General features: G+C 48.9%; 1 protein-coding gene across 1 annotated transcript; it reads left to right on the top strand.

The window, feature by feature from the left end:
• LOC100624389 (sulfotransferase 1C4-like) lies at nt 133-15652 on the top strand. The gene is made up of 7 exons (XM_013995889.2): nt 133-490; nt 3339-3461; nt 5672-5769; nt 8651-8777; nt 9910-10004; nt 11197-11371; nt 15241-15652. The coding sequence occupies exons 1-7, from the start codon at nt 133-135 to the stop codon at nt 15351-15353; spliced, it is 1089 nt and encodes a 362-aa protein (XP_013851343.2). The 3' UTR covers nt 15354-15652.

Below are 24125 nucleotides of genomic sequence, written 5' to 3'. Positions count from 1 at the left end.
GGTAGGGAGGGGGGCGGTGTTCCTGGACACTTGCTGTGGATGTCCCCAAGGTGATATGGCCAATTCCCCGGCCCTGGGCAGGATGCAGGCACTTCCTTCCCGCAGCGCTGAGACAGGTCCTGCCAGGGCCTCATGGACTCTGTTCCAGCTCCCTCAGGATGTACCGACCCATGCAAATCGCCTGTCCTTATTTGCCTGAACACACCACCTTCAAACGAGCAGAATCAGTGCCCCAGCACTGAGGATATAAAACCCGTGACTCCAACTGACCTTCCTGTGCTTTCCATCAGGTGCCCGGACAAGATGCAGGTGGTAGACAAGGATGAGGCGGAAAAGACGAGGGAGGCAGAGTGGTCCCTGCTTCCTCATGGGGAGGTGTCCCAGATAGATGGGGTCACCCTAGGGAAGCAGACGTGCAGCCTCTGGAAGGAAATCTGGGCCTTCCAAGCCAGGCCTGACGACCTGGTCATCGCTTCCTACCCCAAAGCAGGTATGGACCGGATGGGGGAGGGGAGGTGGGGGTACGTCAGCTGTGCCCAGACACCTCGGCCACATCGAGGATCAGAGGATGGCTGGTGGCGTCCTCCTCTGACAGTCAGACAGAATGACAAAGGACCTGACGCTTTTCTGTAAACTCTAAAGGTTTTCTAAGAGGTAGTGGGTTTATTATAAATGTGCAACTAGTTGAAGCAGATTCTTCAGATCAAAACAGTCACGCTAATCGTTTTTTCTTTCATTCAACTAAAGTCCGTCAAGACTCTTCTAAACACCAGGGTGTAGACAGAGCACACATGGTCGGTGTCCTGATGGCACTTGTAGTCCAGTCTGCAGCGAGAGGTCGTGCCTCTGAGCAGATGGTCACAGGGCTCCTTGATGAGGGCCTGAAGGTTACAGCACGTGTAATGAGAGGCTGCTCTTGGGTCCTGATCTAGACAGAGGGCAGCCTAGGGAGGGAACTGGAGCCACCGTGATTGTCACACGGGGAGGAAATTCCTTAGCTTCAGGAACCAAGCACCACAAATGGGGGGAACGTAACAGAAAAGTACTCTCACCATTGTGGAGGCTGGAGGTCAGGAGTCAAGGGCCATAGGACTGGGTCCTTCAGGGAAGGCTCTGTTCCATTCTCCCTCCTTGGTGGCAGGGAGAGGCCATGTGCACGCTGGCATCCTCTTCTCGCTGTGCACCCATCTGCCTCCAGACATCCCCTTTCTGCAGGGACCCCGCACGCTGCCCCCACCAATGATTTTGTCTTAATTGTCTTGCTTCTGTAAAGACCCAGCTCCAGATAAGGTCACAGGGGGCTCCAGGCTCCCATCCTCACGTACCTAAGCCACTCTGTGGGCATCCTGGGTCCTCACCCTCACTCCCAAACCAGCCCCTCACTGTCCACAGCACAGGGCAGGAGCCCCAGGTGGCAGCCTCTTAGTTGGACGCCAGAAGGTGGAGTGTTTAAGGACACTTCCTCTGGGGCACAGGGCCAGGGGCAAGCCTGGGCACAGTCCAAGCAAAACCTTGTCCAGCTGGGCTGGGTGCCCTGAAGCTGGGTGGCCATTTGGAGCTAGCGCCCTCCCACTGGGGTTGGAGGGCTGGGCATCAATCACCAGATGCCAGCTGCCTCAGGAAAGGGCAAACCTCGGTCACAGACAAGGATATGGTGCCAGGGGCTCTCTGCCAATAGCCCCCCAGCCCCAGCAGAGGGGAGAATAAACCCTTCTGCTCAGAGGGGAATCCGGGTGGCATATGGAAGCCTGTACCTGGCTCCATACCTGGTGGTGAGTCACATCTGCTGCCGCAGGCTGCCTGAGATTCCATTCAGGGCAGATATGTGTCTGGGGAGGTGCCGGCCAGCAGGCAGAGTCCATGGAAGGGCACAGGCAGGAGGGCTGCCTGTAGGAGGCGGGCTAGAGGGCTTTGGCTGTGCTGGCAAGAGTATCTTGTGAGTCACGGCATGAGGCCCCAGGTGGCAGGTGGGTCTGGAGCGCAGCAAGGAAGTCAGGCACACACCCTTGCATGGCCTGAGACAACCACCAAGGCAGGCTGGGTCCCGGGGACACCAAGTCTATGGAGGCCACATCACAATGTTCTTGAGGGGCCACCCCCGCCCCCCACCTGGGAGTCCAGGCAGGAAGCAGAGCCAGCAGAGCACAGCCTGCCTTGGGCAGAACCCAACGTTCCACCCTTGGGAGGCAGGGAAGGGTCAAGGGCGAAGCTAGTTTGACCCCAAGAGGACAGAAGGAAAATGGGAACCAGTCGGGAGCTAAGCAGATGTGGTGCCAGCACACAGGTCCCAGGCCACCACCCAGCTGCTGGGAAAGGAGCCCAGGCCCTGTGACCAAAAGGCATGTCCTCCCTGGTTCCCTGAGCAAGATGTTGGGTCCAGCATGTGATGGCCTGGCCCTGCAGGAACACGGGCACCATCATGGCCAAAAGATTGAGCCATGTTAACTTAGTACCTGCTATAAGCTCTTCTAGGCTCAGAGCCACATGATGAAAGTTGATACCCAGTGGGTTTATCCAAACCCCCACATCTTGGACATCTCTGCCCCAGGACTGGAATCTATCTGATTCCTCAGCCCCGCACGTGCAAACCAGGCTCTCTCCCCAAGAAGGAGGAACAGGACCACGCTGGCCAAGTGACTTCTGGGGAGCAGGGGGGCCGGGGAAGGGACCAGCCTGCAGAGGCCAAGGGTGTGTGCTGGGGGCAGAATCCAAGCAGAGACCAGGCTCCAAATGTAGCAATGTTTGTTTATCCTCTTAAAACAACCAACTCCCGTGTAGAGGTCACTGTTCAAGAGCTTCCTTGGCCTCTTAAAGAGAAATTCATTTAGTTTGAGGATTACCTGGCATTCTTACTTTTCCTTCTTTTTCATGTTATTGGCATTGGACCAATGTCATGGTTCTCAAAACAAAACAAAACAAAAAAAAACAAAAAAAAAAAAAAAAGAAGGAACCAGAGCAGGAAAACAAGACGATTTATTAGCAGCCAGAATGTAATAGTAAACATGACTGTTGGGGGATTTCTGTGATGTTTCCTCCACTGGAAATATTTTTTAATTAACCCTCGTTGTTATATAATTAGTCATTTACTAGAAATCCCCATGCATATGCAGGTTCTTAGGAGTATGTCATTGGAGTGTGAAAATGAACGTCACATTCGTCCCTTATACTTTCTGGTGAGGAAAAGATAACCTTATTAGTTGATTTCAATTCAACACGGTAAGTACGGTAATGAGGAAGGGATGAAGATGTGAGAACTCTTGTTCTAGCATCAGATGCTTCCAAGCTACGCTGCAAAAAACCAACACCTGCCCCTCGCTTCTGATCGCACTGTTTCTCAGGAACCACCTGGACTCAGGAAATCGTGGATTTGATACAGAATGACGGGGACATTGAGAAGAGCCAGAGGAGCCCCATTCAGCTGCGACAGCCTTTCCTGGAGTGGACACGAGCTACGTACTTTGGCAAGTCTCCCATTTACAAATTGTAACCTTCACGTGAAGGTAGACAGTGTGGACAGGAGAGTTTGAAGCTTTCCCCACGGTGGAGAAAAACTAGCTTTGGTCCCTTTTCTTGTGCAAGTCTAGGTAGACCCTTTCACTTGAAAGCTTATTTAGCCCCAGGAGTTCCCATCATGGCTCAGTGGAAACGAACCCGATTAGGATCCATGAGGATTCAGGTTGGATCCCTGGCCTTACTCAGTGGGTTAAGGATCTGGTGTTGCTGTGAGCTGTGGTTGTAGGTTGCAGATGAGGTTCGGACCCTGTCTGGCTGTGGTGAAGGCTGCCAGCTGCAGCTCCCCCCTAGCCTGGGAACTTCCATATGCCATGGGTGTGGCACTAAAAGACAAAAAAAAAAAAATCTTATTTAGCCCCAGTGCTGAACCACAGAAAGGTACCACCTAGCTACTAAACGCAGTGTCATCGAGTTACAGGCACCAGGGAGGCATTCCCGCTCACGGTCCCTCCCTTCTGCAGGGCCCCTTCTTCTTCATGGGACACCCCAGCTCCCATGTCACAGGAACCAGACACCAGATCCAGACACGAGGTTAGCAATGACAATGCACTTTCCGTGGAGAAACAAAGCACGGGCTGGTCACGGCACTTGCCAGGAGCCAGGCTTTGCTCCAAACACTGTCCCTCATTAAAGCATGTCGTCCTCACAACAGTTTGTACCCGTGTCACAGACGGAGATGCTCAGACCCAGGGCCCATGGTCTGTTCGAGACACTCAGCCCAGAGGTCCTGAGCCAAGACTCTAACTCGGGAATCTGTTTGCAAAGCCTGTGCTCTAGGCTCAGTGTGTGTGTGTGTGTCCATCAAGGCACAGTGTGTATGTATCCAACAAGGCATAGTGTCTGTGTGTATGCGTGTGTGTATATCCAACATGGCATAGTGTGTGTGTGTCCACCAAGGTGCAGTGTGTGTGTGTGTGTGTGTGTCCACCAAGGTGCACTGTATGAGTGTGTGTGTGTGTGTGTGTGTGTGTGTGTGTCTCTACCAAGGCACAGTGTTTATGTGAGTGTGTGTGCATCTGTGTCTGTGTCTGTGTGTGTATGGTGTCCTTTGGGGACCATCTCAGACGCAGGCATCTCAGGCAGAGGTGGAGTTTCGCAGACTGAGGTGGAACCATCACCTCTAACCACACTGTTCCTACAGGAATCCATCCAAGCCAGTCAGAAAATAAGGGACATAGGAGTTCAGCTCTGTAAAATGAATTAACAAGCTAATGCTTCTTGTACTGGCTTGTCTTTTATTTCCTCTTTTTTTTTTCCTTTTTTTGGCTGTGCCTGCAGCACCCAGAAATTCCCAGGCCAGAGATCGAACCTTTGCCACAACAGCACCACGAGCCACAGCAGTGACAACACCAGATCACAAGAGAGTACAAGAGAATGGCTCTTGTTTTGTTTTGTTTTGTTTTGACCCAGCCTGACTTATGCCATGTCTTCAGTGTTGCACCCAGGTGTTTGGGAGGAAGTGGCCAAAATGAGGGTTAAAAAGAACTGGGGACAGATTTTGAAAGCGTTGGAGGCTCACTGAGTCATTTAGGTTTTATATTAGAGGCTACCCGTGGACACATCTGAGGCGCCTTCTAGACTCACAAATTCTATTTGAATGGTATATATATATATATATACACACATATATATATATGTGTGTGTATATATATATTTTGGTCTTCTTAGGGCTGCACTCACGGCATATGGAGGTTCGGAGCCATGTCTGCAGCCTACACCATAGCTCATGGCAACGCTGGATCCTTAACCCACTGAGGAAGGCCAGGGATGAAACCCACAACCTCATGGATGATCAGATTTGTTTCCGCTGAGCCATGGCAGAAACTCCTCGAATGATAATTTGAAGACATAAACTGGGCCTTTTCAGGGTCCTCCGACCCATCCAGGTGGTCCAGGATGTCCCCATTGGCATGAGGGGTTTTGGTGCCTCAGTGACAGCAGGTTAGTGGGGTGGGGGTTGGGGGTTCTGTAGTAACTGAGATACCAGGGAAGGCCCCGCATCAGAGATTCTACCATGAAATGAAGCAGGAAGATCTGGGAACCAACAGAGACGTGACCTGAAGCCCAGAAGCCCTAGGTGGAAAAACCCAACAGAATCCATTCACAAAAAAGTAAAAGCTTTTTACAAAGTAACAAACAAGCTGTAAAAACTTTCCAGGAGTTGACCATGCAAATGCCATACCTTCCCCGAGGACCCTGAAAACTCACCTTCCTGTACAACTGCTGCCTCCATCTTTCTGGGAAAAAAACTGTAAGGTGAGTTTGAAGCAGAAAATCCTTGGAGAAGGTTCCTGGTAAGACCTAGGGCGTCTTCAGGGTTCCCAGGGGTGGCGGGTGGGGCCTGCAAGCATCTTCCCGCTCTCCGTCCCTCATTGGTAGCGGTGGACTCGGGGGCGGGGTGGGGTGGGGTGGTTGCACCTACAACACCAAGAACTACAACACTGAGAAGCAAGGAGAACAGCTCAGGGCTCAGGCCTGGCATCCTCAGCCCCGGCATCCTCAGCCCCAGTGATGCTACCAGTGCGGGGTGGGGTGGAGGGGAGGCGCAGACAGTCAGGCCCAGCAGTCAGGCCACCTGCCCAATGACAAACACCTGGACAGGGAGGCGATGGGCTGGTCTCCCCACAGCTCACGCTGCCTGCACGTGCCTCTTACCACTGCAAATCCTCCCCAAGCATCTACACAGTGGGCTGCTCGAGGCCTTGTCCCATGAGCATCTGAGGGAGCAAGGGTTTGTTGGAGGAGCCATGGATCCCACGTGCCCCAGTATACGCTTTCTTCCTCTGGTCTTTCCAGCACCCAAGTGTGCCTGCCCCTTCTAGTCTGCGACCTGATTAAAAACCAGGTGACTGCATCAGAACTTGGCAAACCTCAAGATCCTTTTCCATGCATTTTCCCAAACATCTTGAGTTGATCACTGAGGAACTGGACCCAACTCTTTCAGGGCCCAGGAAACCATCTGCAGCCTTGTGGTTGGAGAAGGGCTCCCTGCCAGGCACTAAGCCAAGTCCTGATCTTCCCCGCCGCGGGGCAATAATGTGCCCTCTGACAGTCCTGCCCAGATCCACAGTGACACCACCGCAGGTCTCCAGGCTGCATCCAGGGCCTCAGTCCCTCCCCTCTGCTGACCCCAGGAGCTCTCCCTGTGTGGGTCTGCAGTCCAGAGAGAAAAAAGGGACCTAAGACAAATGTTAGTCCACTGTCAGTGTAGACAGAGCCAGGCCTGGGTTGCAGGTAGTGGCAAAATAAGAATAATTATGCCCTGAGCCTGGAGAGCACTGTACTAGGGAACCAGGCGGAGGGTGTTGCACAGAAGTCCTTGAGAAGGAGGGCTGAGCCACGTAACACGGGTGACAGAGGAGTGTCCAGGAACTTGACTCGGGAGGGAGAGCCTTCCCTTCACCAGAGGAGTAGAAGTCAAGTCTCTTGCACACAAGAAAACTCTTGCAAGGCCATGAATGATGCCTGGGAGGGAGGCAGAAACCAGGAGGCAGAGGCCAAGGCCTGGCTGCCAAGCTGCAGCATCTGGACCTCATGCTCTAGGCCACCCAGGTCCTGACAAAGAACTTACAGAAGGAAGTACCACGGTGCCATTCCCAAATCCATTCTGGAAAGCTCACTGAGGACACAGAGGTGTGGCAGGTGGACAGAGCTGGGAAAATGGAAAGCAGAGCATCCGTGAGGACACAACGGCAGTTCAGCAACAGAACGAGGGACACTCACAGGAGGCAGGGCCCAGGGGACAGAAAGACGGAGCCCACGGGAGGAACATGCATCCAGTAGAACTGACTTAATGTGGGGTGGGAGGGGCCGCGAAGGAGGAAGGTGAGTCTGTGTGAAGACGGATTGAACCCGAAATGCCTGCAGGACCTTCAGGAGGCATGTGAGTCCATGACTCAGGAGAGAGGCCTGGATCAGGGACTTGAGTCACAGTTGCGTGATGTTCAGCAGTGGAAAAGGACAGCAAAACAAAAAACAGGCAAAGCGAACCAAATGAGGCTAAAACGTGGGCCCCAGGCGGACTTTAAAAAACCAACACTGACATGACATGGTTTACACCTTTAGTGACTTTGAACCCTAATGAGATGTTGCAGGAAGTGGTGTCTGCACAGACGTCCACACCAAGTTTTCATACCATTTCACGGAGGGGCCTTGGCCTCTCGAAGCACATCAGGCTAAGACCACCTGATTTCAGGGCGGGACGGGGTAGGATGTCAGGAAGGGACAATTCGCTCAGACAAGGGAGGGCCAAAAAGGTTAGAGGGAGGCTGCAAACCAGGGCTCCTGCCAGAGGAGGAGAAAAAACAGAGCCGGTCAAGGGCCAGCACCGGGCTGGCACCCCAGGTCCGTCCGAGATGTTTAACGTCACCTAAGAGCAGTGCGCGGACCCTGATGACACCAGAGAGATGATACCGAAATCTGAGTTCTTGTCCACGGCAGTCAAAGAATGAACTCCACGAACACACAGGCAGCAAGCAAGCAAAGTCTTTATTAAAGAAAAGCAAACAGTTCCCAGGGCTGTTGTCTGGAGGGGAGAAGCACCCCTTTCTCTATTGTCCTATAGAGACTTTTTATCTCTTGAAAGGTCGGGGGGGGGGGTACCAAAGTGGGGTCCAGAAAGATGTGGTTTTCTCCCATTGGTCTTGCCCAGTTACCTATATCAGTCCTTGTCCAATGGGGGTTTTAGGGTTAGTAATGTCCCCAAAGTTTTATGGGTTTTTTTCCCCTTTTTTTTTTTTTTTTTTTTTTTTTTTTTTGTCTTCTTGCCATTTTCTTGGGCCGCATTTCCTATAGTAAACAAAGTCTGTGGGGAATGCGCATTTCCTATAGTAAAACAAGGCCTGTGGAGGTGTTACTCTCTGGAGCCCTTAAGCCACAAAGGCTAATTAATATCCATATCGAAAGAATGTATTGGAGCCCTTGTTCCTACACTAACTACCTGAATTAGTATTCTGTCTCACTGAGATGTTTGCTACAGGCAGCCAGCTGCCCAGACGTTCGCGTTCACAAGCTCTACTGGCTGGATGGTGGGTGGAAGATGGCAGAGTTGCCAGGGGCCTCGAGGACCTGGTGATCATGAATGCCCCACATCTGCCATCCTTTGCCTTGTCCCTTCCACTCCTTCCCACCACGTTAGATGATCTACGTGGCAAGGAACGCCAAGGACAACATGGTGTCCTACTACCATTTTCAAAGGATGAACAAGAGGCTCCCGGACCCAGGGAGCTGGGACGAGTACTTTGAAATCTTCCTGGCTGGCAAAGGTAAGCCAGGCCCATGTCCATGAGGAAAAGGCTTCCCTACGTAGTCCTCCGCCTGTGGGAGATGAACTTCACCCCAACAGGCTCTCTTATTATCTGGGGGGAGGGTCTGGAGGCAGCCTTCCTGGGAGTGTGGTGGTCAGTGGGTCCTCTTTCGGTGACAACATGTGCACTGCCTGAAGCCAACACAGTATGGTAGGGAAGCTGCTGTGTTCAGAGAAGGGTCCAGCTCTAAGCCAGCGCCAGTCTGTTCCCAACGCAGAAACCCGGGGGACGCCATTAAAAGGGAAGTCAGGGGAGTTCCCATCGTGGTGCAGCGGAAACAAATCCTACTAGGAACCATGAGGTTGCAGGTTCGATCCCTGGCCTCGCTGAGTGGGTTAAGGATCCGGGATTGCTGTGAGCTGTGGTGTAGGTCGAAGACGCAGCTCGGATCCTGTGTTGCTGTGGCTGTGGTGTGGGCTGGCAGCTGTAGCTTGGATTAGACCCCTAGCCTGGGAACCTCATATGCCTCGGGTGCGGCCCTAAAAAAGACAGAAGACAATACATACATACCTACCTACACAGGAAGTCAGGATACCTCACCCCTCTGCCCGAAGCCCCCGAGCAGCACCCCATCTGGCTCTGAGTGGACGCCAAGCCTCCCTGGAACCTGACGGCCTCCAGCCCCACTTTTCTCCCCTCCTAGGCCCCCTCCCCATCCTGGCCCCAGGGGCCTCCTTGCTGCACCTGGAGCACTGGCACTTCTTGCTCCCCGCCTCCATCCTGCTGTGCTTCTCTGGCCCCTCAGCTAGGAGCACCTTTCTCCTATTTCCTCTGGGTCTCACCCAGCATTGCCCTCTGCCAGCCTACAGGCACATCCACCTCCTACCTCTCTTCCTGGTTACTTTTCTCCCATGGATGCGTTATGACCTAGTGGCCTGTGCATCTGCACTGGGATTCGAACCCAGCAGGCTCTCAAGCCTGAGAGACTAATCCTGCCGACTTCCAAGAGAAAGAAAAGTCCCGCAGAAAATGGAGATAAGAGGGGTGAAAAATAAGTTCCCTGCTCTAGACAAGCACCACTGTCAGTTCCATCTGTCTTCTGAGCAGACAAGTCTCCTTCTTACGGCCCAAATACATGTGTTCCTTGCAGTGCTCTGGGGGTCCTGGTATGAGCACGTGAAAAGCTGGTGGAGGAAGAAAGACAGCCACCCCATCCTCTACCTTTTCTATGAAGACATGCTGAAAGTAAGAAATACACTTGGATCTGAACTTCACAATGTTTTTCTCAGAGTCACAGATCCATGATACAAATAAAAGAAAGTGGAGCTCCCATTGTGGCTCAGCGGAAATGAACCCAACTAGGATCCATGAGGATGAGGGTTCGATCCCTGGCCTCACTCAGTGGGTTAAGGATCCGGCGTTGCCGTGAGCTGTGGTGCATGTCACAGGCACGGCTTGGATCCAGCATTGCTGTGGCTGTTGCTCTGGTGCAGACCCCTAACCTGGGAACCTCCACATGCTGCACCTATGTCCCTAAAACCAAAACAATAAAAAAAAAAAAAAGAAAGAAAGAAAGAAAGAAAATAAACAAAAAAAAAAAAAAAAAAAAAAAAAAGGAAAGTAACATGTATTTTGCCCACCTCAGCTTCTCCAGCCACCCCGCCTGCGGCTGCAGAGCTCTAAACGAGGTCCCAGTCCCACATTCCAGTGACCCCCTAGAGATGCCTGCTTCTTCACGTGGCCTCACAGGGCCAGGGTTCAAGCCCACCTGCCCCAGGAATTTGATTTCACCCGGGAGGCTTCTTCTCCTCTGCCTCCCCAGGCTCCTCCCACCCCCAAGATCAAGACTCCCCCATCATCTGCTCTGACTTCCAAGGGAAAGAAGGAGGATCCATAACAGGAAAGGACCAGTGAGGAAGAAGAGAGCCGTTTGGGTTTGCCTTTTTTTTTTAAGGGCTGCACCTCTGGGATATGGAAGTTCCCAGCCTAGAGCTCGAATCAGAGCTACAGCTGCCGGCCTACACCACAGCCACAGATACTCGGGATCTTTTTTTTTTTTTTTTTTTTTTTTTTGTCTTTTTACGGCCACACCCACAGCAAATGGAGGTTCCCAGGCTAGGGGTCAAATTGGAGCTGTAGCCGCCATCCTGTGCCACAGCCACAGCAACGCGGGATCCGAGCCACATCTGCAACCTACACCACAGCTCACAGCAACGCCAGATCCTTAACCCACTGAGCAAGGCCAGGGATCGAACCTGCACCCTCATGGATACTAGTCAGGTTCGTTAACCACTGAGCCATGACAGGAACTCACGGTTTTAAATGTTTTAACCACTATTTCTATGTTTAGTTCTCCAAGGTTTGAGTGTTGTTGCATTTTCTTTGCCTTGGATAGAAAAAAATTGATGACCTTTCCTCCGCTCTCCCTCCTCCCCAGGATCCAAAACGTGAAATTAGAAAAGTGATGGAATTCCTGGGAAAGAATCTGAAAGAAGAGGTTTTAGACAAAATTGTCTATCACACTTCGTTCGACGTCATGAAAAACAATCCCATGACCAACTACATAGACGACAAGCACTTGAATCACAAGCTCTCTCCCTTCATGAGAAAAGGTGATGGGCACGTGCCCTTGTCTCCCCACCACCACCGCCACCACCACTAGCAGAAAAACATACTGATTCACTACCCACAGCGTTTTCTGGACTGAGTTCTCCGAAGCCTGGCTCGGAGAGAGCCCTTCTCACCTTAGGGAGCTGTGGGAACTCACACACCTACCCCCCACCCCCATAGCACCTGAGCACAGATAGGCTTCTGAGAAGGAGCTCCTTTATTTTTGTTTAACTCAGAGCTCCACCCATGAATGTGACCAAAAACTCTTTCTCAAGTGATACCTGTAATCTCTGGAAGCAAGTGCCCCACGCAGCATGGTCTGGAGGACAGTGGCAAGGTCACAAGCCTTAAGTGTTGGAAGAGTGATCACTTAGACAGAATCACTTCACCGAGAATGACCAGTGGGTCATTGGAGCTCAGCCAGAGCCAGGAGCATCGGCCGCCAACCCAGAGCCTGTCCTGGGCTACCCCACGGCCGGCTCCTTAATGGAGGCAAACTTGGTGAGGTTGTAATTATTTTAGGGAAGAAAAAAAATTCTAGTACCTTTTGTTTGATAAAATAAGCAAAAACTTAAGACTCAAAGGAGAACTTTTGTGTCTAATTTGGCCAAAAAATGAACCTAATTTCTTTTCTTCTATTAGAAAAAAATGTATTGTCTATTTGTCCAGAGATGTGTGTATTTATATGCACAGAAAGATATTATACATGCTAGAGTTATTTTGGGGTTTGGGGATTTGTTTCTTCCAGCTCCACTCAGGTATGCCTGACAGTAAGTGTATATGAGGCACAGAACCTGATGTTTGCCACGTGTACATACTGAAAAACGATCCTGATAACCAAGCTCATTGCACAGCATATCCAACACCCACATACATTTTCCCACCTATGTGTTTGTGTCATCTGCAAACAGAGAATTTTACTTCTTCCTTTTCATTTCGGATGCCTTTCATTTATTTTTCTTGCCTAATTGCTTTGTCTAGGACTGTCAGAACCATGTTAAATAGAAGACTGAGCAACCTTGTCTTGTTCCTGATCCTAAAGGTTGTCTCCAGCTCTTTCATAGTCATTTTGTCCCTGTCTTCCTCTCTGGCTGTCTGCCTTTGTGATTCAGTGAGTTTTTGTGGTGCTGTATGATGATTCCTTTCCCTTTACCTTATGTATATCTACTGTTAATTTTTACTTTCTGGTTACCATGAGGCTTACGTGACACCTGTTATTACAGAGATAACACTCGATTTTAAGCAATAACAACCTAACTTTGCTGCTTACAGAACTCCACCCTTTCACTCCTTTCCCCCCACATTTTATGTTTTTTGATGCCACAATTTACATCTTCTTACATCATATCCATTAATGAATTATTATAGTGACATGTTTTTAGTACTTTGTCTTTTAGCCTTTATAATACATTTAAAAGTGTCTTACATGCCACCATTTACAGTTTCAGAGTATGCTGAATTTTGACTACATATTAAGCTTTACCGGTGAGTTTTTTTCTTTTGATGTGTTTCCATGTTACTAATTATCATCTATTTGCTTCAGCTTGAGGAACTCCCCTGAGCTTTTCTTGTCCAGCAGGCCTCGTGATAATGAATTTCTTCAGCTTTGATTTGTCTGGGAAAGTCTTTTCTCTCCTTCATTTCTTTTTCTTTTCTTTTTTTTTTTTCTTTTTCTTTTGTCTTTTTAGGTCTGCACCCACAGCTTATGGAAGTTCCCACTCTAGGAGTGGAAATGGGAGCTGCCAGCCTACACCACAGCCACAGCAACGTGGAATCTGAGCCACGTCTGCGACCTACACCACAGCTCACCACAATGCCAGATCCGCCACCCACTGAGCAAGGCCAAGGATCAGACCCATGTCCTCATGGATACTAGTCAGGTTTGCTTCCTATGAGCCATGACGGGAACTCCTCTCCTTCATTTCTGAGGGATAGCTTTGCCCAATTAAGTCTTCTCCGTTGACAGATTTTTTTCCCATCACTTTGACTATCTCATCTCACTCTCTCCTGACCTGTGAGGTTTGTGCTGAGAAGTCTACTGATAGATTGTGGATGGTCCCTGCTATGTGATGGGTCTCTTTTCTCCTGTTGTGTTCAGACGGCGCATCTTTGTCAGTGTGATGACAGTCTCAGGGAGGACCTCTTTGGGTTGAACCTATTTGGAGACTTTTGAGATGCCCATATCTCTCCCCAGATTCGAGTGGTTCATAAATCCCACAGGCAGCCTTTATTCTCTCTCATTCTTTTTCTTTTTGTTCTTCCCAGTAATTTCAAATGAATCATCTTCGAATCTGAAGATTTTTTCTTCTGCTTGATCAAATCTGCAGTTGACACTCTCTACTCTGCATTTTCTTTTCATTTCATTCTTTGTATTCCTCAGCTCTGGAATTTCTGTTTGATTCTTTATTATGACTTCTATATCTTTGTTGAAATTCTCACTTTGTTCATGTATTGTTTTCCTGATTTCTCTGAGTCATCTCTGCTGTCTTATAGCTGAGTCTCCTTGAAATAACCACTTCGAATCTCAACTTCTTTGGTGTTACAGGAAAATTACCATGTTCCTCTAGTGGCATCAGGCTCCCTTGATTTTTCATATCCCTTGTAGCTGTGTTGAAGTCTGCCCACTTGATAGGGTGGTCACCCCTTCCAGACTCTGTGGTTTGGTTCCAGTGGGGAAAAGCCTTCCCCTACAGGTGGGTGTGAGATCACTGGCTGGGTGTCAGCAGTTCTGGCTCCAGGGAAAGCACAGCAGCATGGTCTCTGTGCAGCTCCATCATCTGAGGAGGAAGGAAGACCGCCGAAGCTCCAGCATCTTTGTCACCAAGTGTCCACGGCAGTGTCATGGGCTGTTGGGGTCTTCAGTGGCAAAGGCTCCTGGTGTCCTCTGATCTCTTTTTCCCCCACAAGGAGATCCTTCTTGGCACTCAATTGCACCACTTACAGAAGCTTAGCTGGGCCAGTTTCCCCAGTGACACTCTATGTGTGGTCATCCTTCTGTTTCAGCTGCACAGTGCAGTTCCAAGTTCTTAATTAGAGTCTTAATGCCTTCTCAGGGCTATTTTGTTCACGGATGGTTAGTTGTCATCCTGTGGGGGATGAAGGCTGGTTTCTCCTACTTCACCATTTTGTTGATGTCACTCGGTCATCTACTTTTCTTATAAGCCAATTGATAAATTTTATAACCACATAATTTATTACCCCTACAGAATTAAGCAAATTTACACTTCACACAAGAAAATAGCACCATGCAGCTCAATGCACCTAAGTGAAGCAGAAGTGCATGGAGCAATCAGAAGAGAAATAGCTGTCTTTGGGCTCCCTGACCATTTTTAGCTATTGAAGCTAAAATGTTTGAATACTCTATTGCATAAGCATGCAATAAAGCTAACCAACCCTACCATCCCTTCATATTCTATTGCCTTAATCTGGTTACATGTTAAAATAGTAATTCAGGTTGGAAAGGACAATTCTCAGTTGTGTTCAACCGGGAATGTGGCCTTAACCGGAGACATGGCGACATGGCCAGGAGGACTGAGGATGCTCTGAGGATGCAGGCCTGCAGTGACTTCTAAGGACAGGATGGGAAAATCAGGCCCAATTAAACTAAGTAGAAAGTTAGATGAACGGAGGCTTCGGGGTCCTGTTGGATTGGAGGGCTCCAGGGCATGATGCAGAGGACAGAAGGACCCCCATCCCAGGCCCAGCCCCTGCCCAGGTATTTCATAGATGTCTCACCTGTGGGTTCGCTGCACCTGTAGCCTCACAGCTCCCTCCATGTCAGGAGGACAATGAGCTCAAGTCTACATAAGGAATTCCCAGGGGTTAGATTTTGTAAAACATCACTGAATCTTCTGTCCATCACTCTTTTTAGGAGTCATGGGAGATTGGAAAAATCAGTTCACTGAAGCTCAGAACAAGAAGTTTAATGAAGACTATGAGAAACACATGGCTGATACCTCGCTGACCTTCTGCATGGAACCATAAGGAGCAGCCTCTGTGGAGTGGATTGCATGACTTGATACCAGGGTTTGTAAACAATGACCTGGGCGTTCTTCAGCCTTGAATTCCTGATATGCCTTTTGGGTGAACCCCGGGGTGACCTCAGCTATCCAGCACCAATATGCACCAGTTTTCTTCTCTCTCTGCAGATTTTCAGTGTTGAGGTGAATTTCCGAATACCAACATGTATTGTATGATAGCATACACATTTAATCATTTCTTCTACATAACCTCTTTCTATCTTTTATAATTTTCTTCTAATTAAAATACTTCTTTCAGTCTTACTCATCAAATGTGCCAACTCCATTCATTTGATAACAGACTTGTATTGAGTGCCTTATTTGGGGTGGGAGGAGGGCATCAAAAGATGATAAAAACAGAGTTACTTCCCCCAAGAAAAGTGCAGCCTAGGGGGGTACGTGGGGCCTCAAATGTCTGGCAATGGCCCACGTCCTGGCCACAAAGCACACCTGCCACAGTCAGCACACTCTCCACTCCTGTCTCCCCGTCACCAAAGCTAAGGTTGCACTACTTGGTACAGGCAGACCTCATTTCATTGTGCACCACAGGTGCTGCACTTTTTTTTTTTTTTTTTTAATTTTCGGGGGGAGCTCCCATCCTGGCTCAGTGGTTAATGAATCTGACTAGGAACCATGAGGTTGCAGGTTCCATCCCTGGCCTTGCTCAGCGGGTTAAGGATCTGGCGTTGCCATGAGCTGTGGTGTAGGTTGCAGACACAGCTCGGACCCCGCGTCACTGTGGCTGTGGTGTAGGGCGGTGGCTGTAGCTCCCATTAGACCCCTAGCCTGGGAACCTCCATATGCCACGTGTGCAGCCCTAAAAACACAAAAAACAAACCAAAAAAAAGGAGATTTTTTTGGAGTATAATTGGTTTACAAGGTTGTATTCGTTTCAGGTGGACAGCAAAGTGAATCAGTCATAGATATAAATATATCCACTCTTTTTTCCCATATAGATTATTACAGACTATTGAGCAGATTTTCCCATGCTAGACAGTAGGTTCTCATTAATCGTCTCATTAATCATTTTATACAGTAGGTGTATGTGCTATTGCCACCCTCCCACCCCCCAGCGGTTTCACCTACAGTGACCCTAAGATTGGTTTAAAAATCTGTGAGTTTGTTTCTGTTCTATAAATACATTCTTTTGTATCATTTTTATTGGATTCTGCACATAGATACTACAGTGTTTAGAAACCGAAGCTTGGTGGCAGCCTTGCCTTGAGCAGGTCTAGCCGCACCATTTTCCCAACAGCATCTGCACACTTTGTGTCTCCATGCCACACTTTGTTAACTCTCAAAATATTACTTATTACATTATTACTTGTGTCAGGGTGACCTCTGACCAGTGGCCTTTGATGTTATTAGGCTCAGGTGATGGTCAGCATTTTTTAGCAATAAAGTATTTCTTAGTTGAGGTCTGTACACTGGTGTTTTTTTTGTTTGGGGGTTTTTGCAGACATACTGCTATTGCACATTTACAACGTAGTGTAAACTTAACTTTCATATGTGCTGGGAAACCCAAAAAATCTGTGTGACTCACTTTATTATGATATCCACTTTATTGTGTGGTCTGGATCTGAACCCACAGCACACCTGAGGTCCATTGGTAATTTATTTCTAAAACCTCAGGGAGGGGAGTTCCCGTCGTGGCGCAGTGGTTAACGAATCCGACTAGGAACCATGAGGTTGCGGGTTCGGTCCCTGGCCTTGCTCAGTGGGTTAACGATCCGGCGTTGCCGTGAGCTGTGGTGTAGGTTGCAGACGCGGCTCGGATCCTGCGTTGCTGTGGCTCTGGCGTAGGCCGGCGGCTACAGCTCCGATTCAACCCCTAGCATGGGAACCTCCATATACCGCGGGAATGGCCCAAGAAATAGCAAAAAGACAAAATAAATAAATAAATACATAAATAAAACCTCAGGGACATGGTGCTAGAAGTTTCCTGAGACCCAGAAATCCCTCAAAACACCATGGAATGTCTCAAATGACATGGCCCCAAAGCAGGCAGATGTGGGGGCTTCTGGGAAAGAGGGGACCAGATCTGTGACCCCCACCCTGTGCCCAAAGCGTACATCAAACAGAACAGAGACTGGTTCATTCTAAATGAACAAAACTCAGGAGTTCCCATCGTGGCGCAGCAGAAACAAATCCAACTAGTATCCATGAGGATGCAGTTTTGATCCCTGGCCTTGCTGCATGAGTTAAAGATCCAGTGTTGCTGTAAGCTGTGGTGTAGGTCACAGACGTGGTTCGGATCCTGCATTGCTGTGGCTATGGTGTAGGCCGGCAGCTGTAGCCCCAATTGGACCCCTGGCCTGGGAACCTCCATATGCTGAGGGTACGGCCCTAAAAAGACAAAAAAAAAAAATTGCTCAGAGGGAAAAAATGAGGAAGCAAACGAGATGTATAACTCAATACAGTTTACAGGAGTTTAAAAATATACACTCAAAACAAAAATATTCATGTTGCAAGAACACATGCAAAGTAAAAGATACTTATAAAATGTCATGGATTCTATGGGCGAGGGACCTGGGGACAAGAACGGCCTGCCTGGATGGATGGTGCACCGTGAACCACGACCTCAGCCCTCCGGCCTCTGTGTGGATCATCCCCTGACCACTTCCTTGAGATCCTAGACCCACACGGAAGAGATCTTAGACTAGACGCACGGGCGGCAGGCGTGAGATGGGCAGACGTGGGCATGGAGGCACCCGCCAGGCAATCTGAAGCCTTATGTGTCCGCCCGCTCCTGTCATCCAGTGGACAGTGAGGAGGAGTAAAGAGGGTCCCTCGCCTGGATCCACGCCCCCATCAAGGACATCTGCGTCAGACACTGCTTCTGAGTGTGGTGCCTTGAGGATGCATGCTGCTGCTCCAGAGCCACTTGGCTGGGGCTCCCGTGGGACACGCAGGTAACCAAGGCATTGCCACTTGGCTGCAGCCACACCTCTCCTGGACTTGGACGTGGTTTGTGGCTCTCTTGCTTCCCTACATGTTCCCTTGGGTCACCAGATGGGATGGAGGAGATAATGAGATGCACCTGGGAACCGAACAGCCCCCAAAGCACCTTATTCCTTTACCTCACCTGTTGCTGCAAGACCAGCAGCAGGAGACACCCAAACAGTAAACATCCCAAGAGAGTCCCTCAGGGCACGTGGTGATTCATTTCAGAGAGAGGAGAGAGGGAAGAAGAGAAAGACAAGAGGGGAGGGAGAGGGAAGACTGAGGCCCTTGCTTGGTACTGAGCTGGTACCGAGAAACCTCAAGTTAACTGCGTTCAGGGCTTATTGATAAAATCATGCCATAAGCTGAGTACTTACCACGTACTTTTACACGCAGACCTTGGAGACATTGCGGGTTTGCTTCCAGGCTACTGCAATAGAGCAAATATCACAATAAAGTGAGTCACACGAATGTTTTGGTTTCCCAGCACATATAAGTTATGTGTAAGGAGGGAGCTGGGAGTCTGGGATTAGTAGGTGTCAAGTGTTACATTTAGAAACAAATAGCAACCAGGTCTACTGCACCATCCAGGGAACGCTATGCAATCTCCTGAGATAGGACATGATGGGAGAGAATGTGTAGATATGTATAACTGTACAGCAGAAATTGGCACAACACTGCAAATCAACTAGGCTTTAATTTTTAAAAATGTGTTTACATAGAGTATGTTTATACTATAGGCTATTAAGTGTGTTTATTATGTTTCTTTCTTAAAATGTACACACTTTAATTTAAAACTACTTTACTGCTAAAAATGACTTAATTTCAATACTGTTGTGTCTCAGGAACAGGGAGGCCTGAGCAGAGGGACAGAGACAGGCAACAGCCAGCGGGTGAAGCAGTTAGAATACACACGACGTTATAGGGTAAGCTTACCGCCTTATATGGGTACATTTCATGCCCCCCAAATCTTTACAGGAGTAACATCAAAGACAGCTGATCACAGGTCACCCATAACAAATACAATAATCATGAAAAAGATTGAAATCCTATGAGAATTACCAAAACCTGACACAGACCCATGAAATGAGCAAATGCTGCTGGCAAAATGGAGCTGAAAGACTTACTGCAGTGTTGCCACAAACCTCCAATTTGCAAAAACAAAACAAAACAAAACAAACAAACAAACAAAAAAAAACCCCTGCAGCATCTTCAAAGTGCAATAAAGCAAAGCACAATAATAGGAGGTAAGGGAGTTCCTCTTGTGGCTCAGTAGGTTAAGAACTCGACTAGTATCCATGAGCATGTGGGTTCGATCCTTGGCCTCACTCAGTGGGTTAAGGATCCAGCGTTGCTGTGAGCTGTGATACAGGTCACAGATGAGGCTCAGATCCCATATTGCTATGGCCATGGTGTAGGCTGGCAGCTGCAGATCCAATCGGACACCTAGTCTAGGAACTTCCATATGCTGTATGTGTGGCCCTAAAAAGAAAAAAAAAAAAGGGAGGTGAGCCTGTACTATACACTCAACAGTAGGTTGAGGGAGTTCCTGCTTCGGCACAGTGGGTTAAGGATCCAGTGGTGCTGCAGCTGTGGGATAGGTTGCAGCTGTGGCTCAGATTCCATCCCTGGCCTGAGAATTTCCACATGCCGTGGGTGTGACCAAAAACAGAAAACAAACAAACAAACAAAAAAACCGATTGAGTCTGCAGATGCAGAACCCAGGGATACACAGGACCAACTGGACTGCACCACTTAACATAAGGCACTTGAGCATCCGTGGACTTTGGTACCTGCAGCATCCTGGAACCCATTCCCACAGATATTGAGGGATGTAGTGAGAGGGAAAAACATAAAATAGAATACATTCTCATTGATTCTGCTGCTTACTTCTGATTTTAAAAATTCAGGAGACAGAGTTCCCGTCGTGGCTCAGTGGTTAACGAATCCGACTGGGAACCGTGATGTTGTGGGTTCGACCCCTGGCCTCGCTCAGTGGATTAAGTATCAGTGTTGTCGTGAGCTGTGGTGTAGGTCACAGACTCGGCTCAGATCCCAAGTTGCTGTGGCTCTGGCATAGGCCAGCGGCTACAGCTCCGATTGGACCCCTAGCCCGGGAACCTCCATATGCCACGGGTGCGGCCCTGAAAAGACAAAAAATAAAATAAAATGAAATAATATAAGATAAAAATTCAGGAGAAAATATTTTTAGCATGAGAGTAATATTTTCATTAGCAAGAGTAGTGATATTAGCAAGTTTTTTTAAGCATTCCCTTACTGGCCAGAGCACCAAAGATTTCCTAGACTGGTCTGCAAGTTTAAAGACTATCCAGGTGTTTTGCATTCACATTCAGTATCTTATTTTCAGTCAATAAAGCTCTCTATGGAGCTTGAGACCTGAGCCAATCATTATCAGCCAGAGAGTTCCTGCTAATAGTCTATGAATTTGAATTTTGGGGACCCAAAGGAAGCAGGAGCTCCATAGCAGCCTTTAGTCAATTCCTTGGGCTGTATGTGGCCTGTTTTCAGCTAGGACAAAATATTCACACAGCTTCCCAGGGATCCAGTGCTGCTGTGGTTAACAGTAATAATGGGGGTGGAACAGCTGCTTAGAATGTCATAGGATGTGCGTGACTTTAACTAATTTCCCATCTCTGAACAGTTTTGTGGTCACCTTTTGCAACGGCTCTCATTTTCTTTCTAGACAGTTGCCTCCAGCAACATACAGGCTGCAGAACCCCCTCCTCGAATAAATCCTTCACTCTAAGCAAACACTCCCAAGAGCTGGGAGGCCAAGTGTCTGTTCTGAGCTCCAGCTCAAGGCTTTGCAGAACACACAGGCGGCCTCACCCTCTCCGTGCCAGGGTGCTGGCTGCCGAGCGCAGCGCTAAGGCCCATGCGCTTGTCTTCCTGGGGCTGTGGACAGCCAGCCCCAGGCTGGACCTGTCTCTCGGCAGATACAGTCTTAGGGGCACAGGGGCCTGGGGGGTCGCCTGCCACTCGCTCCTCCCCCTTGACCACGGGGCCCCAAGGGTCAGATGCGGATGGATCTGAACCTTCACTTTACAGTTACTCTCTGGACCTGAGGCCTTATTTATTTAGGCTTACTCTCTGGCCCTGTGGCTCAGGACATAGCCTCCTACCTCAAAGGACCAATGCCGCCAGGAAGGTCTCCCATGAGGATCCTGCTGCAGTTTCGCCCTCAGGCTCCTTGCTACCTCCCAGGTTCTCCAAGACCAGCCCTCGCCCCACCCCCATCCCCGGCCACTGTCCTCATGCTCCCCCACACTCACGCCTGCTCCTGTTCAGGGTAGAACAAACACCCTGACCTCAGCCAACCCCGTGCAGCCTTCAGCCCGTCCTTCACTGTCCTCTCTTCTGAAGGCCTCTCCCGAGCACAAGTGGACCTCAGGAATCTTCTCCAACCCTCTGGAACATTCTGTTCACCCCCCCCAAAGCAAATGCTATTCTACCCTCTAATCGCTTGTCCACGCCTTAGACCAAAACCCTGGGAGCAGAGGCTGCGTACTTCGCGGTGGCAGCTGCATCATCTCACCCGCACTTGACGCGTGGAGGGGCCCTGGGGATCTCTGCCTGGATGGTCAGAGACGCTGCCTTACCTGATCCCCGTCCCTTCTTCCTTTGTCACGCCTGCCCACTGCCCCCTCTGAGCTAGTTTCCGAAAACAGCTAAATCCTATGGAATACTGATGTGCAAGCCGCCACAGCCTGTGGTCCCTAAACTGCTCCAGAAAAGGGTGCCCCACCATCACCGCCAGAGAACACGGCCGGGCAATCCGGTCCCCAGCAAGTCAGCTTTCCTCATCTCTCCTCACTGATGTGGGGGCTCAAAACACTCCAGCTCGGGTGAGGTTCTCTAACCCCACCCCTTCAGGCTCCAGAGTGTTCCTGCTTAGAAGTGAGACTCAGCAACCTTTCGACCACGCAGCTTTTCCAGAAAAAAATACAGAACACCCAATTACATTTGTATTTCAGATAAACAACAAATGAATTTTTTAATTACTTAATGAATTTTATTACATTTATAGGTGTACAACAATCATCACAACCAAATTTTTACTGCATTTCCATCCCAAACCCTCAGTGCATCCCCCCACCCCACCCCCCAACCTGTCTCATTTTGGAAACCATAAGTTTTTCAAAGTCTGTGAGTCAGTATCTGAACAACAAATGAATTTTTTAAATATAAGTATGTCCCCGGAGTTCCCTGGTGGCTCAGCCTGTTAAGGATCCAGTGGTGCCACTGCTGTGGACCAGGACGCGGCGTGGGTTCAATCCCTGGCCTGGGAATTTCCCCATGATATGGGTGTGGCCAAAAATAAATAAATAAGTAAATAAATAAAAGAGTATGTCCCAAATATTGCATGGGACCTGCTTACTCTAAAAATTCATTCTTTAATTACCTGAAATTCAAGTATAACTGGATGTTCTGCATTTTGACACAGCTTTTTATTTTTCCAAGAATATAAAGGATTCTTGGGATTTATGTTTTAAGGAATTACCTGAAATTAAAGAGTTCATATATCCTTCCTTCACTTTATGAAGGGTTTATAACCAACCCCAATCTCAGATGATTGAAGAAGTACTAACACAGTTCCTCTGACTTTCATTTTCTCCCTACTTGGCTTCTGGAACCCAGCGCTGCAATGTAGTGGCCGCAAGGTCACAGAATCAGAAGGTGGGATGGGTTGTAGATAAACCCCAGACCTTCCCCAGTCCCAGCACAATCAGATGCAGTTCTCCTCTTACTGACTCTGGTCTTGTTTCTCCTCCTTCCCCCAATTTGGTCACAAGGACTGAATAACAAATAAGGAGCTTATAATAAGCCCAGTGGCGGAGCTGGCGGTATCTCACAGCATCAGGACACAGGTTCAATCCCTGGCCCAGCACAGCGGGTTAAAGATCTGGCACAAGTCACAACTGTGGCTCATATTTGATCCCTGGCCTGGGAATTCCAAATGCCACGGGGCGGCCAAAAAAGAATAATAATAATAATAATAATAAACATGGTGAGCTAAAGACCAATTCAAGGAACAAAGACAATTTCAATTCAGTTTTATTCAGCCCAAGCTTAGCTCACTTGCCAATGGTTGTCTCTTAAAATAGTTTGCTAAATCAAAATATATTTTAGACCTCTTCCTTATGTAAAAACACACAAACAAGGACCTGTTGAAGAAAAATAATCTGCATGCTGACTGCTCATAAGAAAAGCAGGTTAAAAGGCCCAGTTCGTTTTGTCTTGCTTTGCTTTGCTTTGCTTTTTAGGTCCGCACCCACGGCATGTAGAAGTTCCCAGGCTAGGGGGTCCAACTGGAGCTACAGCTGCTGGCATACACCACAGCCACAGCAACGCCAGATCCAAGTCCAGTCTGTGAACTACACCACAGCTCACGGCAATGCCAGATCTTCCACTGAGCGAGGCCAGGGATCAAACCCACAACCTCAAGGTTCCTAGTCGAATTAATTTCCGCTGCGCCACAACAGGAACTCCCCGGTTGTCATTTTTTCAGCTGGATCACATCTGAAGTCTGAACTCACTCCTGGTCTGTAGCTGGGACACCCAGAGAGGGCAGCGGGTCTCCTCTCCACGCAGAAAAAACAGGAGGGTCAGGGAAGAACCAGGGGAGGAGAGGGCGTTCACTGTACCTCAAGTCTGCAAAACACCTCACACTCCCCAATTTTTACTTTATTCCTGTGAGGCTAAAAGGGCTCTGAAGGGATTAAATAACTAGAAAATGTACACAGCTAGAAAATGTACACAGCTCTTAAGAGAC

This window comes from Sus scrofa, chromosome 3 (assembly GCF_000003025.6).
Source record: "Sus scrofa isolate TJ Tabasco breed Duroc chromosome 3, Sscrofa11.1, whole genome shotgun sequence".
Taxonomy (NCBI): Eukaryota; Metazoa; Chordata; class Mammalia; order Artiodactyla; family Suidae; genus Sus; species Sus scrofa.
The sequence above is the reverse complement of the archived record's forward strand: the minus strand, read 5'-3'. Positions and strand labels throughout refer to the sequence as shown.